The 24,749-nt window shown below is 33.2% G+C and overlaps 1 protein-coding gene across 2 annotated transcripts in view; it reads right to left on the bottom strand.

The window, feature by feature from the left end:
* pum (pumilio) overlaps nucleotides 1-24,749 on the bottom strand; it is a 400,777-nt gene that overhangs the window by 11,586 nt on the left and 364,442 nt on the right. For both annotated transcript variants that reach the window (XM_075290160.1, XM_075290161.1), the window contains 2 exons: nucleotides 1,098-2,375; nucleotides 832-1,000 (listed from right to left, as the gene is read on the bottom strand). In XM_075290160.1, coding sequence (XP_075146275.1) covers nucleotides 832-1,000; nucleotides 1,098-2,375 — 1,447 coding nt within the window. The remainder of the gene's footprint in view (nucleotides 1-831; nucleotides 1,001-1,097; nucleotides 2,376-24,749) is intronic.

Below are 24,749 nucleotides of genomic sequence, written 5' to 3'. Positions count from 1 at the left end.
AAAGTTAACATTTAATATTCCCGTTCGATTTAACGAATATTTTGAAATCAACAAAGGGCCTGACAATATATCGTTCGTTAAACCGAGCTTCGACTGTATTTGCATACTTCCAGGCGGTTATATTTATTTCTAAAAATACCATTGAAGAAAGGTTAGGAAAAATATAAATGTTGGCACCACTTTGCTTAGCGAATTTAACATTATTTTTTTAGCTCCTCAATATTGTGAAAATGACGGAGAATAAATGAATTTATGCTAGGAAATCCTAAACTCATACAAAAAAAAAACTCTGCTAATAATATAGAATCCTGAAACACATTGTTGCCATTTTAACAGCTATAACAGAAAGCTGACTTTTCCATAGCCTGATAGTCTTTATTAATTGGATTAGAAGAAATCGCGATTTTCCTACCCTAGACAGTGAACTTGATTGTAGTTTATAGCTAGCTTTTAGGTTTAATTCGACTGCCAACATTTATGACATCAAATGATGAATGAAAATTTTTCATTAATATCCATTTCAAAATTTGTTTCCAATGATAGAATTGTTAAAAAAAAAAAACATCTTGGTATTCCGAAAATAATTCTTCATATTTTTGTGAAAATATTTCCGCCCACTAGCATCATCCGAGAAAACCAACAGTTCAATGAAAAATGGGTAAAATAACCATCAGGTGTTCAAATTTGCCCTCACCTCATTCCATTAGCCATTAAAATAACATGACATGAATAGACATTTGTCGATTTCTATATCCCATCCCATCCCTTCCCCCACCCCTCCCCGGACAACACCTTTGCCAACACTATGGGTATTACTATTGTTCTACTTACTTGTCATTGAATGTACAGACTTCATCAATCAAAGCTGTACGTTCGGCCCGTGTAGCATGTGTGACACATTTCTCCACCACATTGGAAGCGAATTTGTGCTGTGACAAGACCAAAACTTTGCCCCTTACGCTATTAATCAAAATTGATTTATCCTCTGGTTTTCCATGTTCTATATAAAAAAAAATCGAGAGATAGAAAAAAATTGATCAAATATTAGAATCTTGGCCCCATCACCATAACCACTACATATAAACAATGAAACTTACCCAAAACATGTTGTATAACATAATTGCCATATTGGTCCTGTATCAATTGTTCTGTATGCTCATGCAATTCATCCAATATTGGTTGGGTCTGCTCAGCGGTACAATGCTCTAGGATGCGTTGTATCACCCGACATCCATACGGATGGGTACTCAACGAATACACTTGACTCTTAAAGGCATTTATGATGAACTGTAACGCTGTGGGATCAACGCATTCAATGCATTTCTGTACAACGTGATTGCCATTCTGGTCCTTGACACATTTCAAAACGTTGCCATCCAATTCACGTACAATCTCCTGTTGCTGTTCGGCTGAGATGCTTTCCAATGCCTTTTGTATGACGCGACAACCATACATTTGCAAGGCCAATTGTAGAACATGACCCTTAACCTGCATACCCAGTGTATTCTTTTGTTCGGGAGTGCCAAATTCAAAGAACTTTTGGATGACATAATTACCAAAGACATCGGTCATCAGGCTGTAGGCGGCACCAAGGATTTCACTGAAAACCATTTGTTTCTCAGCGGCAGTGGCTCGTTCCAATTTCTGTTGTATGAAACGTGAGCCATGTTGGTCCTGTGAGAATTCCACAATATGATTGGCCAAATCACGTAATTGAAGATTGGGATAACGTTGATTGCGGAAGTCCTCGAGTAGGCGAGAACGTCCTGGTTGTGGGGCACCAGCAGCAGCTCCTGCAGCAGCGGCGGCGGCAGCTGCAGCCGCAGCAGCAGCTCCTACTCCTCCAACACCGGCAGCAGCTTGACGTGTGGCAGCTGCAGCAGCGGCGGCGGCAGCAGCAGCAGCCGCAGCAGCTGGTGTTGTACCAGGTATGGCCAAGTGTTTCGAGAATAATGAACTATTCGAACCGAACATATTATTGGCAGCAGCAGCCACGGCGGCAGCTTGAGCTGCGGCCGCAGCTGGCGGTAAGCCCACAGCCATTTGTTGACGATATTTAGATTCAGCTCCAGGAGCACGATTATTCATTAGGCACGATTGTGGTGGCGGAGGTGGTGTAATGGCCGCTCCAATTGGACTTGCCGATGCGGTGGCACCCAAAGCACCATAGGTATTGGTAACAGCTCCAGGCCATTTGCCTCGGGCAGCGGCTGCAGCAGCTGCTGCTGCGGCAGCCTGTGCTACAGTAGAGGAAACAGCATTGGCAGCGGTCGCATTACTGTTGGTATAATCCATGGCAGAGGGACTGAAGGCAGAAGTGGTACGATCAAAGGAATCCCGGCGACCGGTCAATGATGATGTGTTCAGAGCAAGACCTAAGGCAATAGATGAAATGGAAAAAAATATATAAATTAAATTTAGGAAAAATATAAGAAAGTTTTAGTTTGAAGTCTTTGAATGTGGGTTAGATTTCTTTCTAAAGTTAAAGGTATAGAATCTGAGAAATTGCCACGCTATATATACCAAGTCATCTCTAAATTAATTAAATGCTGAAGACAACTTCAAGTATTTAGTTATGCACCCAGCAAACAAATTTGAGAGTTCTTCCAAACGCACGACTTTAAAAGCACTTCCAGAAGATGTACTCCCAATGATGTTCTTTATTTTAACTACACAGGAATTTATTTTCATTCAATTTTTTATAATATGCTTTTTTCATATTTTTAATGGGTAATTTTAACTTTTTTTTGTATTTCAAATTGGTTAAAAACAGTTTAAATATTCATAAAATGGTACAAATTATTTAAATTTTGTCGAAAAAAAAAATGTTAAATCCCATCTGAAAAAATTGTGAATTTTTGAAAATATTTGACACCAAACGTTTCAGACAAGCTTTAGAATCCATTAAAAATTATTTATTTGACGGTTAAACAGTTTAAATATTCATAAAATGGTACAAATTATTTAAATTTTGTCGAAAAAAAAAAAATGTTAAATCCCATCTGAAAAAATTGTGAATTTTTGCAAATATTTGACACCAAACGTTTGAGACAAGCGTTAGAATCCATTAAAAATTATTTATTTGACAAAATGTCACAGAATTTTTTAATTTACATCCAAAACATTGAATTTGGATCACACCTAAAGAAGTTACACACAAAAATTTTTTTCTGATTCAATCACAAAATTAATTGATCCAATTATTATTATTGAAAGTCAATAAAAAATTAATTGATCCAATTAAAAAATTAATTGATGCTATTAACTTTTGTGATTGATTTTTGTTTCAATTAAAATTTTTGTTGGACCAATTAAATTTTAAGACTTTAAGACTTTAATTGGAAAAATTTTCGTGAATTTTTCTGTGTATGCAAATTCAGTGCACCGGCTTTTGAAATGGAGGACTTCCGTCAAACCCATGTTAAATTCATCGCTTCTCTCTCAATTTTGCACCACTTCCGGATCCAAAAAGAACATTTTCATTACTTTTTTGGCGACGCTTTTTTTTTGCTGAGCAATATTCGTGTAGGGAAAATATCAAACATATAAAAATAAAAATCACAATCAATTTAAATATTTTTCAATCAGAAAAAAAAATCATAAATTGGTTTAATTAATTTCTTTGTAATATACCTTAATGCAAAAAAATGTTTCAGTTTAAATATTCTATTAATTAATTGATCGATTTAAATAATTTTGTTTAATAAACAAAAATGAATTGAAATGATTTTTAATTGGTTCACAAATCTTTTTAATTAACTCAACTAATGTTTTAATTTAAGATAATTTCCTTTTTATTTTAATGAAACTACCATTTCCGAGAAAAAGTTTCAATTAACAATTCGTTGATTCAATTATTTTCACAATCCTATATCCTATCTTAATATTCAGTTTCTTTTCTGATTCAATAAAAAAATTAATTGATTAAATTAATTTTGTTAACTTCATTCAAATCGATCACAAAATTAATGACAAATAAAATATATTGTTGAGGAAAACATGAACTGATTTTTTTGACACTGTAAATTATTTCTTTAATTGATTCAATTAAAAATTTAATTAATTTTGAATCCCAAAGTCAATTATTCCCCAGCAAAAAAATTTGGAAGTTCTTCCAAAGGCACAACTTTAAAAGCACTTCCAGAAGATGCACTCCCAATGATGTTCTTTATTTTAATTCAATTTTAATTCTTTTAATTCAATTTTTTATAACTTGGTTTGTTCATACTTTTAATGGATAATTTTAACTTTTTTTGTTTCAAATAGGTTAAAAACAGAGTAAGAATTCATAAAATGGTACAAATCATTTAAGTTTTGTCAAAACAACAAAATGTTAAATCCAATCTGAAAAAATTGTAAATTTTTGAAAATATTTGAGGTCAATCGTTTCCGACAAGTGTTAAAATCCATTAAAAATTATAAAAATTATTTACTTGCCAAAATATCATAGAATTTTTTTAATTTACAACCAAAACATTGAATTCGGATCACACCTAAACAAGTGATGCAAATTCAGTGCAACGGCTGTTGAAATGGAGGACTTCCGTCCTATGACAAGCCCATGTTAAATTCATCGTATCTGCGTCAATTTTGCACCACTTCCGGATCCAAAAAGAACATTTTCATTACTTATTTGGCGACGCTTTTTTTGCTGGGTCATTAAGCTTCACTTACTTTTTGACCGCGTTGAAAAATATTTTTTATGTTGTGTTTGAATCATGGCTTTAACACGAAATCTTCAGAATGAACGGCCGGCACATTAAATTTGATCCAAAAAAGTTCATTCAAATAATGAAAATATTCATTAATATAATGAAATATTTCCTTATGTACGTTATCAAAGTTAGGATTTGATTTCAGCTCAAAACAGCCTTGTAAAACATTTTACCTTTCTTACACTATCTTTATTTCAACCCAAGAAAATGGAGTTTATTAACTCTACATATAATTGTATTCCTTATCGTCAAAAACTATTGCCTACATTTAATTGCCATTACCCAACCAATTTCCATAGCATACTTTTGGTTGTTAGCGATTTGTTTCATACCTAAGTTGTAATTAAATTTTCATCAACATTATTTCAATTAATTTTCATTCACTTCCAAGCAAAAATAAACTTAGTTAACCTCACGACAACCCAGTGGTGTCTTGTAGTCAGTCCCCCCCGTTGCTGTTGACATACCTCTTTGCTCTTCCTCTTCTAGTCAACCCCCCCAAAACGGTAAGTGCATGAACCAGCAAAAATTCATACAATATTAAGGCCACCATTAGTTTATTACACATACCATGGGTATGAGGCGACTAAGGAATATTTCCTGGTTTTTTCCATTGTTCTACGGCCATACTAGACCACCACAATAATGAAACAAAAAAGAATTAAAGCAGGGCAAAACAAGATCTATCCAACGAAGAGAATAGAATGTAAGGTTTTATTTTAGTTTGATTATGTACGTGGTTGTAAAACAAATCGTACGCTAATACTACTTAAATAAACTTTGTACTTTAGGCCACCTTTGTAAGGCAGATGACAAATACCCATTGCCCCCGTCGTTTATGAAACTAGGAAGAGGGGAACGAAAAAATCCTGTTTTTTTATATTCTTTTCCGCCTCAACATAACCATTAGGACTGCATTAAAATCTCAGCTATTTCCAAACTCAAATGTACACGTACAACAAATGCTGAGGTTACAGAAAGTATCATTGGTCTGTCTGTCTGTCTGTGTGTCCGGAGGTTGTTACCCATCGATGGTGGTTTTCGAGTTGAATGTGTCTGTTTGTCTAGCTAACTAAAAATCTCTACATTTCTCTCTGAAACCCACAGAACAACAAAAACAAAAAACGAGAAGGAGTAAGAAAAACAGGGAACATTTCACAAACGTGACCGTTCACAGGTGCATTGAATTCATGTTCGTCCTTCCGCTAGGGTACGTCCATCTGTCTATGTATAATATTGTCCCTTTTGCTTTGGGGCCATGCCACTCACTTCTATACGAGTATCCGTTTCCGTTACTAAGCTTAGCATCCGTCGCCATCGTAATACTAGAGTTTATGTTGATGGCTTTGTACGTATGAGTGCGCCTGTGAGTGCTAGAACAATCCCAAAAGACTCAAAATGCAATTTAAAAGTTTTATTTTATTCCATCTTTAGTGTTGTCTATACTGTTGATTTTTTTTTCTATTTTTACATTTACAATGATCTGACACCTTTCTTGTCCTTTGTAAAGAACATTGATTCTAGATTTATTGACATGAATGTGTGAAAATCAAAGACTAAAGCATAACAAAATAATGGCATTTTTTTGCTCTGAGAAAAAAAACATCAGTAGTGAGGGTATGACATTTAATCAAATTCATATGAGAAACATATGCATTTTAAGTACTATAGAGAGCTTTGAAAGAAGATCTGTTGGTTTATATGCAATATTTTTCTAACGAAACTTTGGGCATACTTTTAGGAGTGAGAATGGGTGATAGAGGAAATTCATTGACTGCGTCAACGATGAGAATTTGAAAAAGTCGGAACAAAACTGATTTTAAAAAAGTTCTACAAAAAGTGAAAAATTTTTTATAAATATAAAATAGGAACTAAATGGATTGAATAATTTTTTAATAGAGTTTGAAGTCACTACTGTACAAAAAAAATCTAAATTAACCGAAGAAATATTGTATCTCCATTTCATCATAATTTTCTATATAAAATTTTTATTCTTTCAGATAGCACAATTATTCTCTTGAAAAACTGTTGTTTAAAAAGGAAACAAAGTATTGGGAGTATAAGTACAATTATATGTGAAATCGCTGATCACAAAATATAACAAGTATATACGGCCGTAAGTTCGGCCAGGCCGAATCTTATGTACCCTCCACCATGGATTGCGTAGGAACTTCTACTAACGGCTGTCATCCACAATCGAATTACTTGCGTTGCGATAACACTTGCCGATGGCAAGGTATCGTAAAACTTTTTAACACTGTCTTCTAAATTGTAAGTTAGCCCATACGGGGTATATATTAAACAAAAAAAGGCCGATTAAATACGTATATAATATAGTTTGACAAAATTTTCTATAGAAATGAAAACTTGACAAAATTTTCTATAGAAATAAAATTTTGACAAAATTTTCTATAGAAATAAAAACTTGACAAAATTTTCTATAGAAATAAAATGTTGACAAAATTTTCTATGGAAGTAAAATGTCGACAAAATTTTGTATAGAAATAAAATGTTGACAAAATTTTCTACAGAAATAAATTTTTTACAAAATTTTCTATAAAAATAAAATTTTGACAAAACTTTCTATGGAAATAAAATTTTGACAAACATTTCTATAGAAATAAACGTTTGACAAAACTTTCTATAGAAATGAAATTTTGACACAACTTTCTATAGTAATAAAATTTGACAAAATTTTCTATGGAAATAAAGTTTTGGTAGATTATTTTTGGCGATATGGACCAATTTTTGTGTAATAAGTCATCGGCTATATATAACTAAAGACCGATATTGACCAATTTTTACATGGCTGTTAGAGGCCATATATTGACAAAATGTACCAAATTTCAACCGCATCGGATGACTTTTGCTATATATAATTATGGACCGATATGGACCAATTTTTGCATGGTTGTTAGATACCATATACTAACACCATGTACCAAATTTCAACAGGATCGGATGAATTTCGCTCCTCCAAGAGGCTCCTGAGGTCAAATCTGGGGATCGGTTTATATAGGAGCTATATATAATTATGAACCGATATGGACCAATTTTTGCATGGTTGTTAGAGACTATATACTAACACCACGTACTAAATTTCAATTGGATCGGATGAGTTTTGCTCCTCCAAGAGGCTCCGGAGTTCAAATCTGGGGATCGGTTTATATGGGAGCTATATATAATTATGAACCGATATGGACCAATTTTTGCATGGTTGTTAGAGGCCGTATACTAACATCAGGTACCAAATTTCAACAGGATCGGATGAATTTTGCCCCTCCAAGAGGCTCCGGAGGTCAAATCTGGGGATCGGTTTATATGGGGGCTATATATAATTATGGACCGATATGGACCAATTTTTGCATGGTTGTTAGAGACCGTATAATAACATCATGTACCACATTTCAACCGGATCGGATGAATTTTTCCCCTCCAAGAGGCTCCGGAGGTCAAATCTGGGGATCGGTTTATATGGGGGCTATATATAATTATGGACCGACATGGACCAATTTTTGCATGAATGTTAGAGAGCGTATACTAAGACCACGTACTAAATTTCAACCGGATCGGATGAATTTTGCTCCTCCAAGAGGCTCCGCAGGTCAAATCTGGGGATCGGTTTATATGGGAGCTATATATAAATATGGACCGATATGGACCAATTTTTGCATGGTTGTTAGAGGCCGTATACTAACATCAGGTACCAAATTTCAACCGGATCGGATGAATTTTGCTTCTCCGGGAGGCTCCTCAAGCCAAATTTGGGGATCGGTTTATATGGAGGCTATACGTAAACGTGGTCCGATATGGCCGATTTTCAATACCATCCGACCTACATCAATAACAACTACTTGTGCCAAGTTTCAAGTCGATAGCTTGTTTCGTTCGGAAGTTAGCGTGATTTCCACAGACGGACGGACAGCCGGACAGACGGACAGACGGACGGACGGACGGACATGCTTAGATCGACTCAGAATTTCACCACGACCCAGAATATATATACTTTATGGGGTCTTAGAGCAATATTTCGATGTGTTACAAACGGAATGACAAAGTTAATATACCCCCATCCTATGGTGGAGGGTATAAAAAGTATAGTATTTAGTGGCAAAACAAAAAAAGTGTCAAAAAAAGAGTCAACGATTGAATTGAAGAATTTCTGGAATATAAATCCAATCCAATATGCTAAGGAACCTATTTTTAACCTATTTTTCTTAGGTCTGTATATTTCAGGGAGTGGTTTTGATGACATTGAGATACAATGATTGATAGCGATCTCAATTGAATTAAAAATTTTTATATAAACATTTTTATCGGCGTGCCACCTAGTAGATCTTAACCAGGGATATCGTTGTGCCAATATAGTGGCAAAATTGGCACTTTTTGTGCAACTTTTTTATTGTTACTCAATTTACATCCTTATGCCATATTTTCGTTTCCGTGTTGTGACACTCTCTAATTAATTCTTTTGTGTAATATTTGTGCACTGAAAAAACAGCATGCCCGATTCCAAAGATTTTGTCTTTACTTTAACAATCTTGGTATTGATTCCGAGCCAAAGAAGCGGAGAATACAAGTAAGGATACTTTTGAGACACAATTATCCTTTAAATTTGGGAAGCAGTAGAAATTATGCTATGTTTCAAGTAAAAAATGTCTTTAAAATAAAGTTTTGAAAAACATGTCCTATTTTTGAACGATTTTTTGCTGCAAAAAGACAACAAATTTAAAGACAATTTCATCCATTTTAAAGTTTTTTTTTTTGAATTATTAAAGTCAAGTTGACATTACCCCAAAAAAAATTTCTTTCATGTTGGTACCCATTTTTAAGTCAAATCACTTAATTATTTTGGACAAGGAAAACAACTTTATATTAGAGAAATGCGTCTTCTAATGCTAAGCTAAATTTGCATTCGTATTTTAAGGACATGAAATCTTTGGCCTCACGACAATATTTTTTTCAGGGTGTATTTATAAATTTTTACCATAATCCCTTGAATTCGAATCGAAACTATATTTTTCAGCGCCGCCTGAATGTATGCAAAGATAATGTTCAACAGTAGTCCATCCGGGTTAATCACTACACTCAAAAACAAAAAAGTTTACTTGAATCCAAAGATTTTGACCTTCCCATAAGGATTTTGGTATTGATTCCGAGCCAAAGATGCGGCTTCTTTAAAATAAAGAAATTTTTAGCGACCTTTCTGGCTTTAAATCTAGGACCTATAAAATTAAATTTAGGATACAGATCTCATTTATCAAATTTTCATTCTCTTTTCGCGGTTTATTAATATGTTAAAGGTACTCACGTACAAACAAATGCCAGTTTAAAAATCCAAATTATAATGGATACTTCAAAGTAAAAAAATTTTCTTAATTCCAAAAAAAAACTTTAAACCAAAGATGCTAAATCCTCAAAATAAGTCTTAGCCTATATTTGAAGCATTTTTATCTTAAATCTAAAGTTTCAATATTTCAGTTAATTTAAGGACAATTCCTTTAAATGAAAAATGTGTTTCTATACTTTAAGGAAAATTAGCCTTAGTTCAAAGGCATGCCACTTTAACGGAGGGACGCAAATTTATAAAATTTGTGTTCTAAATTTAATGACAAAAGTTTTATAAACTTTATTTTAATTAAAATTTCATTATTTTAAAGAAATTTGTCCTTAATATTTTGTAAATTTCGCATCCTAAAATTTAGGTTGCATATTCTTTAATATCACGTAAATATTTTTTTCAGTGTAGCAGCATGTAGAACAAAAATTTTAATTTTGAGGACCTACTTCAATTAAATCAAGAGTTATATGAGATTGTTGTGAAATTTTGATTCTTGAATTTTGACCAAATGGCCTTACGAAAATAAGCGCTATTTAGCCTATAATATCTTTCAAAGGGTAAGAAAAAATACAACGCGAAAAACTATCAGCTATAGTTTTTGTATGAAGGACCATTTACTAGAGACATACAGTAGAAAAATGGTTTCAAAATTTCGTATATTTCGTTTATTGCCACAGAAGTTTATAAAAATGCATTTTAGTGCTACCCAATATGGAAAATATTTATAGCTTATTTAGATTAAAGCTTTTAGGAAATAGAGGGAAATCGATTTTGGTGTACTTTTCGAATGTCCTCCTAAGTGGACATCGGTAGTCAAAGGGTTAATACAAATAAAAAAATTTACCGATACAATTAATTTTCAGTGATTTCAATTAAAAAAATTTGTTGAGCGAATTAAATTTTTATTTGAATATTTTTTAAAATTCAATTAAAATTTTAATTGAACAAATTTTGGTGATATTTTTTTTCTGTGCACTGAAAAACATATTGTCGCGAGGTCATAGATTTCATGTCTTTAAAATACGAATACAAATTATGCTTAGCATAGAAGACGCATTTCTCTAAAATAAAGTTACTTTCCTTGTCCAAAAGTCGATAAACTTTTCAATGAAGTCGTATTATCCTTATAATTAAGTGATTTGACTTATAAATGGGTATCTTAACATGAAAGATAAAATTTATAGGCTAAGGTCAACTTGACTTTAATAATTCATAAAAATTCTTTAAATTTAATGAAATTGTCTTTAATTTTGTTGTCTTTTTGCATCTTGACTACAAAGCAAAAAATCGTTCAAATATAGGACATGTTTTTCAAAACTATTTTAAAGAAGTTTTTTACTTCAAACATAACATAATTTCTACTGGAAGTCGAGTCCTAATTTGGAAAATAAAGTTGCCGTTAACTCGTTTTTAAAGAACTTTGATAGCATATGAAGAAAAAAAGCTGAGAAAGCGAAAAATTAAAATTTGCTTCCTAGAAGCAAGTAGGGAGCCACCGTGGTGCAATGGTTAGCATGCCCGCCTTGCATACACAATGTCGTGGGTTCGATTCCTGCTACGACCGCACACCAAAAAGTTTTCAGCGGTGGATTATCCCACCTCAGTAATGCTGGTGACATTTCTGAGGGTTTCAAAGCTTATCTAAGTGGTTTCACTGCAATGTGGAACGCCGTTCGGACTCGGCTATAAAAAGGAGGTCCCTTGTCATTGAGCTTAACATGGAATCGGGCAGCACTCAGTGATAAGAGAGAAGTTCACCACTGTGGTATCACAATGGACTGAATAGTCTAAGTGAGCCTGATACATCGGGCTGCCACATAACCTAACCTAACCTAACCTAGAAGCAAGTACACAAAACCTAAATTTAAAAGAAAATTGTGTCTTAAAAGTATCCTTACTTGTATTCTCCGCTTCTTTGGCTCGGAATCAATACCAAATTTTTTAAAATAAAGACAAAATCTTTGGAACCGAGTATGCTTTTTTTCAGTATGATTAGTCGAATTTTAAGATTATAAAAAATCCAATTAATTAAAAAGTGAATTTTGGCCACTTTAAGAAATCTTCGAATTTAATGATAATAATATTGAAGATCTATTTCCAATTTTTAAGGGCAACTTTAATTCAATTTTATAGAATTTTCTTTTGTGTAAAGATATCCACTTTTAATTCGACAACCCTAAATCTAAGGACAAAGCGGCTTCATGCAGCGGGGTTTTTGTAATTTTTTATGAAATAAAATAAATAAAATAAAAATAAAATAAAATGTGAAAGTTTAACGACTTTTCGACTTCTTGAAGAAGAAACACTTTATATCGAAGAAATGCGCCTGCTACGCCAAACAAAAATTTGCATTTGTATTTTAAGGACAAGAAATCTTGACACTCAAGAGAATATTTTTTACAGTGTAACACTGAATTCGAAAATACATACAAATTGTTTCAAAATGTTCGCGGTCAACTAAACACAATATTGCATTTTACACAATTTTACGAAATTAGATATTTATATTTGTACATAAAATGTAAGCAATCATGTTTAGATGATTTTTTTTCCACCATTATAATAAAAAGGCTCTCCAAAATGAGTTTGATAACATACCGTAAAATGTTTCGCAATTCCAAAACAATTATAATTTACCATATTTAAATATGCATTTACATGGGCTGCATACAAAAACTCTTACAACTGAAACATATGCATAAATAAAACAATTATATTGTTAACAATTACTGAGGCGAAATAACAAAAACAAAAGTATCAAAAGTGGAATAATACAATTCCTAGGTTTCCCCATTGCTAACTTAATGGAAAAGGGCGATATAAAATTTTAATAAATTCTATAACATTTTAAATGGAATTTCCTCTTTATATTTAATAGTAGGAATTGCAGAGGAGTCGGTATATAAGGATGTAAAATTATGGGAAGGCTTAGTTACACGCATGGAGGCCAACACGTGTATGTGTTATTGTTATAACTACGTAACTGACTCGAGTCAGTATGAAGCAGTTAAAGTTATTTTTAATAACAATAATTTTCATTTTACAATATTTTCATATATGTGTAGGAGCGTCATTGTGCCTGCCGCCATAGACTTTGCTCTAGCAACGTGACTCCGAGTATTAAACGAACTAAATGCTGGAGGATCAAGGACATCATGGAAATGGCAGGCATGCAGCCAGGCAAGCAGTCAGGACGGAAGGAAGTGAAGCATAAAAACTTAATGCATTCACGTTACAATGTGTGGTTATTTTATAAAGCTTTTTATGATGGCAACGCGTTTATGCTCCAAAATAACGTGGCAATAATATATTTACTATTAGCCAGGTGGAGAAGGTTAAGTCAATTTCATTACATATATACATACATAAACTCCTTCGAAAACCTTTCATATAACATGTACTCAGTTTTTTTTCCAAAAACGAAAATTCAAAATGGAGTTGTATTCAATTAAAAAAAAAACCTTTTGATTTTATAGAATTTCGTTTGTTAAGTGTTTTTTTTTCTTTTTCAAACCCAAATATTATAACAAGAACCCACTGTTTTTTCACAGGTTATGGCAAAACTACACGGGCGTCCATACATATATGTGCCCTTGTATTTGTATGCATGGGAAAAATCACGTGCAAACTATATTTACATTTCACTGATCTGAGAGTTTTGGATGAATTTATAATTGTAAATTACTTGAGCATAGATGTGGAAAAATCATGCATAGAGGTATATTACCCACACACACACACACACACACAAACATACCGGAAATTTATATAAACTTTAAAATTTAATTGGTAAAGGTATGTGTGAAAACTAATTTTATTGCAAACATTTTTGAAAATAATTATTATGATGGGGTTGAAATTAAATAATGAAATAAATGTTTTATATAATTTTTAATTTTTTTTTATAAAAATTATTTCATAATATGCTAATATAGAAATAGGTTGTTGGTAATGTCAATAGCATAATTTATTAGTATAGTTAAAAGAATTTTTTAGTATAGTAGAAAATATGTGTTAATTTAGCAAATGATATTTGTTAACCCTCTAATGCCCCAATTTATATTCAATGTTAACGACACAAAAGCAAGAAAACTAAACAAGAAAAATTTATACGGTACAATTCAGTATATGCTACAAAGCCTCTTGAACAGTTTTAACTAAGTTTTCTTTTTATTTTACCCATTTTTGTTGTCTTAAGGTGTGTTTTACTAAAAGCTTCCTGATTTAACGAAGTCCGCCTAAAGGCGGGATTGGGCATTAAAGGGTTAAAGTAATAATTTTTTCTCACAAAAGTGCGATAGTATGTCCGGCTGATTTGTATGATGGTTTTCAAAAGGGTGACTCAATCGACTTGAACTTGACCAATAGAGAACAAAGATGGGTTTCTCTGAAACCCTTCCTATCACTCAAAAATAGAACTTGAAGTAGTGCTACCTTTGTGTTATTGTAGGCAAAAATTTACTATTTTTTTTTCAAGATTTGATAGTTTTGTGCTGCTTGGTTGTTACGCTACTAAAATACCATAGTTTTAAGATTTTTTGTCACCTTGTACCACTTTTAAATTAATTCCTTTTATGATGGGGTTGAATTTAAATAATGAAATAAATGTATTATATAATTTTTATTTTTTTTTTTATAAAAATTATTTTATAATATGCTAATGTAGAAATAGGTTGTTGGTAATGTCGCAAACATAATTTATGAGTGTAGTCAAAAGAATTTTTTAGTATAGTAGAAAATATTTGTTAATTTAGCAAATGGTATTTATTAAAGTAATAAATTTTTCTCACAAATGTGCGATTGTGTGTCCCGCTGTTTTGCATGATGGCTTTCAATCGACTTGAACAATAGACAACAAAGATGGGTTTCTCTGAAACCCTTCCTATCACTCAAAAAAAATACTGGAAGTAGTGCTACCTTTGTGTTATTATAGGTAAAAATTTACTATTTTTTCAAGAGTTGATAGTTTTGTGCTGCTTGGTTGTTATATTTCAGTATAAAAGGAATTTATTAAAAAATGGTACAAGGTGACAAAAATGTAAAAACTATAAATTTTCTGTCACCTGTAAAAACTATAAATTTTTTGTCACCTTGTACCAATTTTTAATTAATTTCTTTTATTCTGAAATATAAACCCAGAGAAGGAATGTGATCACCTTAAACATGTTTCAAGAGCAAATATATATTTTTAGAAGGGGAGCATGTAAAATGTTTGTCGCAAACAAATTATCTTCTCGTTAATTATGTGCCCGACTTAGGCAAGCATTTTATGTTTGGCGAGAAAACAAGGTTTTTGCGCCAAAAATGTTCCATGTTACCCATCAAAAAAAAAAAAAAAAATCCAAAAATCCATCGTGATCATATGATCAGTGCCTTAACAAATGCTGAAGGCCTCTGCATGGGCACACTTGAAAGTGGACAATTTTCGAGAGACTTTTTCTATATTATCAAATTCAAATTAACCTCTTACCCCCATTTTCTGGAAGCTCCGTTAGTGCTACGTTAGCTAACGAACTTTTAAACCGTACTATGGACATGTTTGTCTATATATTCCATACGCCAGTTAGGAACTTTTCTGTTAAAGTTAAAGTTCGATTTTACTTTCTGTTAACTGGGGGTTAAAGTCTAACCGAGATACATGAAAATGGCCGTTAGTCACACAAAAAAAAAAATCTGATTCAATCACGAAATTAATTGATCCAAGTAGGTTAGGTTAGGTTAGGTTTTGTGGCAGCCCGATGTATCAGGCTCACTTAGACTATTCAGTCCATTGTGATACCACAGTGGTGAACTTCTCTCTTATCACCGAGTGCTGCCCGATTCCATGTTAAGCTCAATGACAAGGGACCTACGACCTTGTGTATGCAAGGCGGGCATGCTAACCATTGCACCACGGTGGCTCCAAGTAATTGTTTAATTGAAATAGCTTCAATCATGAAAATTATAGTATCAATCACAATTTTAATTGAGCCTAAAAAATATTTGATTAAAAAATTAATTGGTTTCATTAGAAAATTTCAATTAATTAAAAAATTAATTCAATTAATAAAAAAAATTAATCAATCAAAAAATAATTGAATCCATGTAAAAAAAAAAATTGAATAATATAATTGAATCGTCATAATTGGATTGCAAAACTCATTTTCTTAACTGACTTTGTGTTTTTATTTTGATTAAATATTGATTGTATCACTTAACTTTTTAATTAAAAATTTAAAAAAAATCAATCATGTTTTTAACTGGCTTAGTTTCCAGAGTTTGATTAAAACCTTAAATGTGTCAATTAATTTTTTAATTAAAAATTTAAAAATCTCAATTATTGAATTAATTACCTTAATGTTTCTAATTTGATTAAAAAGTTAATTGTATCAATTAAGTTTTTAATTGAAAAAGTTTTCAGCTCTAATTAACTAATTTTACAATTATAGCTCGATTAATAATTGTAAAATTAGATATAATGCATTTGGACGTTAATTGCCTATTTCGGTATCAGGCTAACATGAAATATAATAAGCTCTAATTAACTTTTTGAACAGAAAATATTTTGGTGATATTTTTTTCTGTGTAAGAGAAATCCTCCCAAATATGGCCATGGAAGGCGACCATGGGTGTCCACCACTTCGGAGAGGTTTCCCTATAATAGATTTTATGCTAAGGTCCTATATTTGTGATCATTTTACTCCTTACATAGCATAATGAGTTCATGCGAACAAATGTTCAGCCTAAAACTATGCAACGAATGTTGTCTATAGTAGGTAAATTGTGTTATTCTCCTTATTAAAATACATTTTAATTAAAAACAAAACCCATAACCATTGATGTAATTTTGTTTATTAAATTTGTGTCCTTCAGCCAAAGTCAGCAAGCAAGGCAATTTTCGAATTCTAAACTGGCATTTATTTGGACTGAAACTAGATTAAAAATTTGATAAAACAGATCTGCATCCTAATTTTAATGAGCCTGGAATTATAAATATATAGTTCCCCAAAAAATGTTTTTATTTTAAAGAATATGCATCTTTGGCCTTAAGGGAAAGTAAAAATCCAAGCAGTTTTTGAGTTTAGAACACCTAGAACCCTAGAACCCTATTTACATTAGGTATAGTGGCAGCCGCTTATTTTAGCCACCGTGGTGCAACGGTTAGCATGCCCGAGCACCAAAGTTTTTCCAGCGGTGGATTATCCCACCTCAGTAATGCTGGTGACATTCAGAGGGTTTCAAAGCTTCTCTAAGTGGTTTCACTGCAATGTGGAACGCCGTTCGGACTAGGCTATAAAAAGGAGGTCCTTGTCATTGAGCTTAACATGGAATCGGGCAGCACTTAGTGATAAGAGAAAAATTCACTGATGTGGTATCACAATGGACTGAATAGTCTAAGTGAGTTGATACATCGGGCTGCCACCTAACCTAGACTTAGACTATTCAGTTCAGTTGTCTCTTTGAATATTGGCCGATTCCATGTTTAGCTCAATGACAAGGGACTCTCTTTTTATAGCCTAGTCAGAACGGCTTATTGTTTAGGTATCAAGGAATGTTTGTAGGTAGGTGTTGCATAAAATAAAAGCTATTACAGTTTTTTGAAGTAAAACCATTTCTTCTTTTTGGATTTGCAAACACACTCATTTACTAAAAATTATGAATCGAATTCACCTTTCCATTCATGCATAATAGTATGGCTTTGACCTAAAACTATAACATTCACCTCTCTCCATACAATTCACTTTGTTATTCAAATCAGATGAAGTTTGTTTATATTCAAAGCTTAGAGAAAATGCAGCATATTCTCTTATGTCAATTATTCATGTCCCCTTCACCGTAAACTAAAGGCAACGAAGGATAAAATAGTCATTTGCCATGTACCGTATTTTCTGTTGTTGTTGGTATTTGCTTTGTTTTTAGTTGATGACAGAAACAAAAAATATACTATAGAATTTTATCATTATTTTATAGACAACTTTAGTTTGCAGTTAAGTTTTATAGGAGTTTATGATACAATAGTGACAAAACAATTAAAGTGTTGTTGCAAAAGTCCTTTGTGTATGTTTCTCGTAGTTGTGAGAATATCAGCAATGCGGTATGAATTATCAAATTGAAGTACATTTTTTTATGTGTTTTAAGTAATCTCATGTGTTTTTTCTTTGGGAAAATAATTATCTAACAATTGTAACTGACGAAAAGGTAAAAAATTTTAAAAATTGGAAAATTTACAAGGCAATAGTGGCACATTTCTTCATTTGCTTTTAGGTCTAATATTATAAGTATTGTTACAGATAAATTTAAGCTCACTTAAATACTTTCTTATAATTTAATCAAAGGATAGTTTTTATAAAAATCTGTATGTCTACTCTCAAAAATTCTTTTTTAAATATTTGCATACTTTTAGGAAGTAGTTAAAGAAATAACCTGTATTTATAATTTTAAAACAGGCATTAGAAAACATAAGCATTGTTCTGACCACGTGTTATATTAGTATTCACAAAAAAGACAAGTATATACGGCCGTAAGTTCGACCAGGCCGAATCTTATGTACCCTCCACCATGGATTGCGTAGAAACTTCTACGAAAGACTGTCATCCACAATCGAATTACTTTGGTTGTGGTATCTTAAAACTTCTTAACATCGTTTTCTAAATTGTGAGTTAGTCCATACGTGGTAGAGAGCCAGAATTGAAATATGGGGGTCGCTTATATGAACTTGATATGGACCAATTTTTGTGTGATTGGAGATCGATTTTTCTCAGGGCCTATAGACCGATATGGACCTAGTTAGGCATGGTTGTTAACGGCCATATACTAGCACAATGTACCAAATTTCAACTGACTCGGCTGAAATTTGCTACTCCAAGAGGCTCCAACACCAAATCTCGGGATCGGTTTATATGGGGGCTATATATGATTATGGACTGGACTGGAAAACTTTTGCCATGGCTGTTAAATATCATATACTACAACCATGTACCAAATTTCAACCATATCGGATGAATTTTGCTTCTCCAAAAGGCACCAGGACTGATATGAACCAATTCCTGCATGGTTGTGGGATAACATATACTAACATCACGTACCAAATTTCAACCGAATCGGATGAATTTTGTCCAATACGGGGATCGGTTTATGTGGGGGCTATATATAATTATGGACCGATTTCGACCAATTTTTGCATGGGTGTTTGAGGCCATATATTAACACCACGTACCAAATTTCAACTGAATCAGATGAATTTTGCTCTTCCAAGGGGCTCCAAAGGTCAAATCTGGTTATCGGTTTATATGGGGGCTTTATATAATTATGCACCGATGAGGACCATTTTTTGCATGGTCATTAGAGACCATATACTAACACCATGTACCAAATTTCAGACGGATCGCATGAAATTGGCTTCTCTTCGAGGCTCTGCAAGCCAAATCGGGGGATCGGTTTATATGGGGGCTATATATAATTATGCACCGATGTGGACCAATTTTTGCATGGGTGTTTAAGGCCATATATTAACACCACGTACCAAATTTCAACTGAATTAGATGAATTTTGGTCTACTAAGAGGCTCCAAAGGTCAAATCTGGTGATCGGTTTATATGGGGGCTATATATAATTATTGACCGATGTGGACCAATTTTTTCATAGTTGTTAGAGACCACATACTTACACCATGTACCAAATTTCAGCCGGATCGGATGAAATTTGCTTCTCTTAGAGTCCCCGCAAGCCAAATTTTGGGGTCCGTTTATATGGGAGCTATACGTAAAAGTGGACGGATATGGCCCATTTGCAACACCATCCGACTTACATCAATAGCAACTACTTGTGCCAAGTTTCAAGTCGATAGCTTGTTTCGTTCGGAAGTTAGCGTAATTTCAACAGACGGACGGACGGACGGACATGCTCAGATCGACTCAGAATTTCACCACGACCCAGAATATATATACTTTATGGGGGTCTTAGAGCAATTTTTGATGTGTTACAAACGGAATGACAAAGTTAATATACCCCCATCCTATGGTGGAGAGTATAAAAAAATATATATAACAGAGTTATCGTTAATTTAGGGTTAATTTATAAATTGATAAAAATGGATCAAAAAGCGGCAAGTATGACATTTAATGGCTGAATAAGCATAGTGACCCAAAAATATCATCGCATTGACAAAACTAATGAATTTGTCTAAAGTGGCACAACGTTACATATTCCGGCGAGATAACTTAAGTTAATTTCACTTTATTTTAATAAAATAAGCATATTTTGAGTACCCAAAAAGTATGCTATAACTTTTGAGAGGAATTTTATGCATACATGGCGTAAGCTATGGAAAAAACACTATATTAGAATATATCAATAAAGTATAGAAATTACTTCGTTCCAACTAATTTATCTATTTAAAATTTACTCTTCTGGATATTATCTTTTTTTGCACTAAAAGTTGGCACAATCAATTTGAAAATGTGGCACACTTTTTCATTACGAAAAAAATATAAATTAAATGCCTTTATACAAGTGTTTGTAAATAGAATTGTGAAATCATTTTTCTCAAATTAAATTTAGATACTGCTTTGCTTTTTAGTCGATTGTTTACTGACCCCCAAGGTATGCTTCAAATTATTATCTCTAATCTCTTAATTCAATTGCATTTATCTCCTTCATTTCAAATCTCAGATAATTTCTCTAGTGTTACATTAGTAGTATACATCCACTTCTGTTGCCATATGACACTCTTAACATACCACCAAGTGTCGCGTTTGCAATGTCATTGTTTTCATTGTCCCTTAAACACATATCTATCGCAGGGTGAACAAATAAAAAACAAAAACATGCAAATACCGCAGCATTCTTTTCACCTGGAATATAGTTAGAAGGGTTCTAAAACTTCTTGATTACCTAGCCTTTCACCAGGGTGAAATTTTTATTGCTATTGCGGATGATGATGATGATGCTGATGCTGCTGTTGTTAGAATGACACAAAAGCAACCATGCAGTCTATATTGAAAGACTCGTTGAGCTATTCAGATTCATTTTTTCCATTATCATTTTAACTTTTCTATTGTTCTCTCTTTCACATATAGTCCCCCTTATTGTAACATATAGTATGGTGCATGTGGAAACTATAGAGACATTTCGTAGTATATTCGAAAAAAAAAAACGAAAACCACTAGTGGTAATAACAAAAATAAGAGTTTTGATAAATTTTGGTCCCAATGATAATTAGTATTATATGAATATTCTATACTAAGATAAATATTCGTAGATACTAATTCTATTTAGCCTAAAAGTGCGCTAATATTTTCAAAATAATTTTTTAAGTTACATAAGGATTGAACATTATTGAAAATTCTTAGCGGTAATGATGACTTAAAGATTTTTATTGAAGTACCTTATTTTTTAAATACTTTCATATCCAGTAATAAACAAATGTCCTTTAAAATTTTGAATATCTTATTTAGCCTAAGGGTATGCCAATATTTCTTAGAAAATTTTGAAAGAAACATCTTTGAAAATTCTCAGTGGTAACGGTTACTTGAAGATATTTGTGTGGTACCTAGCCCTGTTAAATAGAAATTTTAAAAATGTTGAACTAAATACATATTTAGTGATTTTTTGATTTAAGATCTAACAGTTTTTACCTCAAATGTGGAAATTAAAATTGCCCTTCATTAAATCCTAGTGGAATATCTCCTATATGAGTTCCTTGTAAATGCTGTTGATTCAGGGAGTTAATACAGGTGCTGCAGCTGATTCTGAGACCACTATTACTGTTGTTGTTTATGTCTGCATCATGTTTAGCTTCAATTTTGTTTTTGTATACTAGAGTCCATATTATCTTTGCACTGTAAAATCTCAGACCTTTTCACTTTTTTCTCTCCAACTCAAAGGTTTACTTTTATAATGGTTAGACTGGTGAGAGATGTCTGTCTAGTCTTGGTATCCCCGGTGGCATTTATAAATAGCATAGAAACCCTAACACATACAAGAAAATGCTCTAACGTTTATGGTTTCTGTTGTAACTCCATTTTTGTATGGTAGTATATTTAGTTAAGTTCCTATTTGAATTGTGAAAAATGCAAAAAAATCACCTGCTGCACGATGCTCTATTCGTACTTTTTCGAAAAAATTGTATTGCATACCTCCAAGGGTTGCTTGTTGATTTTTTTTACGTTGGTTTTGTCTATTTGCGTATGCTGTACGTAGTGATGTTGTGTGTTAGAATTGCAAGCAAAGAAAACCAGCCATATGTCCGTCCGTCATAACAAGTCCATCTGTATGTTTTCCCATTCACTGTATGTATTTGTACATGCTTGGGTATATACACAATTATGTAAATACATACAATTCATTTTTGTTACTGATACTTATATTCTTCTTGTCAAATACAGCCAATTGTTGGATTTTTTTATTTCATTTTTTTTATGTTTGCAAAAAATAAATCGAATGAAGTTGAATTTTGTTTTTTAGAGAAATTCAATTTAGTACTTGACATCTTTTTTTAGGATGAGCTTTTAGGAGGAGTGTTTGCCAAAAGGTAACATTTGTATAGACATATTGTTATTATTATACTTTGAGGTATAAAAATGTGCGATTATTATTCCAAAACTTATGTTTAAAAACATTTTTTATAAACATAAATTTAGGGTTTGTAGGAAAACAAATTATATTTTTTGTCTAAAAGTATGCACCACAAAAACATATGTTGCCTCCAAGGAGAACAAATTTTATAATTTCCCAGCAAAAAATTTCGAAGTTCTTCCAAAGGCACAACTTTAAAAGCACTTCCAGAAGATGTACTCCGAATGATGTTCTTTATTTTAACTACACACACCCTCAAAAAATCGCTTCTGTAACAAACACATTTTGCTTCAAGCATATATTTTTTCAGGATTGGTGCAAACAAAATATTGTTTGTATTGTTCAAACAAATTATGTTTCACCTTAGCATAACAGGCTGGCTGATAAGTCCCCGATCTGACATATAGATGGCGTCGCTAGTATTAAATGCATATTATTTTTATATAGTACCAACCTTCAAATGATTCGTGTCAAAATTTGACGTCTGTAAGTCAATTAGTTTGTGAGATAGAGCGCCTTTTGTGAAGCAACTTTTGTTATTGTGAAAAAAAAATGGAAAAAAAAGGAATTTCGTATTTTTGATAAAATACTGTTTTCTGAAGGAAAAAAATGCAGTGGAAGCAAAAACTTGGCTTGATAATGAGTTTCCGGACTCTGCCCCAGGGAAATCAACAATAATTGATTGGTATGCAAAATTCAAGCGTGGTGAAATGAGCACGGAGGACGGTGAACGCAGTGGACGCCCGAAAGAGGTGGTTACCGACGAAAACATCAAACAAATCCACAAAATGATTTTGAATGACCGTAAAATGAAGTTGATCGAGATAGCAGAGGCCTTAAAGATATCAAAGGAATGTGTTGGTCATATCATTCATCAATATTTGGATATGCGGAAGCTCTCTGCAAAATGTCGATATGTGACAATGGATGAAACATAGCTCCATCACTACACTCCTGAGTCCAATCGACAGTCGGCTGAGTGGACAGCGACCGGTGAACCGTCTCCGAAGCGTGGAAAGACTCAAACGTCCGCTGGCAAAGTAATGGCCTCTGTTGTTTGGGATGCCCATGGAATAATTTGTATCGATTATCTTGAGAAGGGAAAAACCATCAACAGTGACTATTATATGGCGTTAGTGGAGCGTTTGAAGGTCGAAATCACGGCAAAACGGCCCCATATGAAGAAGAAAAAAGTGTTGTTCCACCAAGACAACGCACCGTGCCACAAGTCATTGAGAACGATGGCAAAAATGCATGAATTGGGCTTCGAATTGTTTCCCCACCCACCGTATTCTCCAGATCTGGCCCCCAGCGACTTTTTCTTGTTCTCAGACCTCAAAAGGATGCTCGCAGGGAAAAAAAATGTGGCTGCAATGAGGTGATCGCCGAAACTGAGGCCTATTTTGAGGCAAAACCGAAGTATCAAAAAATTGGAAGATCGTTATAATCGTTGTATCGCTCTTGAAGGGAGCCACCGTGGAGCAATGGTTAGCATGCCCGCCTTGCATACACAAGGTCGTGGGTTCGATTCCTGCTTCGACCGCAAACCAAAAAGTTTTTCAGCGGTGGATTATCCCACCTCAGTAATGCTGGTGACATTTCTGAGGGTTTCAAAGCTTCTCTAAGTGGTTTCACTGCAATGTGGAACGCCGTTCGGACTCGGCTATAAAAAGGAGGTCCCTTGTCATTGAGCTTAACATGGAATCGGGCAGCACTCAGTGATAAGAGAGAAGTTCACCAATGTGGTATCACAATGGACTGAATAGTCTAAGTGAGCCTGATACATCGGGCTGCCACCTAACCTAACCTAACCTAACCTAACCTAACCTATCGCTCTTGAAGGGAACTATTTTGAATAATAAAAACGAATTTTGACAAAAAAAAGTGTTTTTCTTTGTTAGACCGGGGACTTATCAGCCAACCTGTTACACTGGTAGGAAAAAATTTTAATGGTTACTTCCATTATTTTATTTGCAGCATACTCTCTAGGTCTCTCTTTCTAAAAACATATATGTTTATAGGCTATTTCCAATTTAATATATGTTTGCATCTAAGCATATTATATTTACAAACATTTTATGTCCCAGACATAATATGTTCTAACATATTAACATATATGTCCCAAACATGTTATGCTA

This window comes from Haematobia irritans, chromosome 1, assembly GCF_050003625.1.
Source record: "Haematobia irritans isolate KBUSLIRL chromosome 1, ASM5000362v1, whole genome shotgun sequence".
Taxonomy (NCBI): Eukaryota; Metazoa; Arthropoda; class Insecta; order Diptera; family Muscidae; genus Haematobia; species Haematobia irritans.
This window is presented reverse-complemented; position numbering and strand designations above follow the sequence as displayed.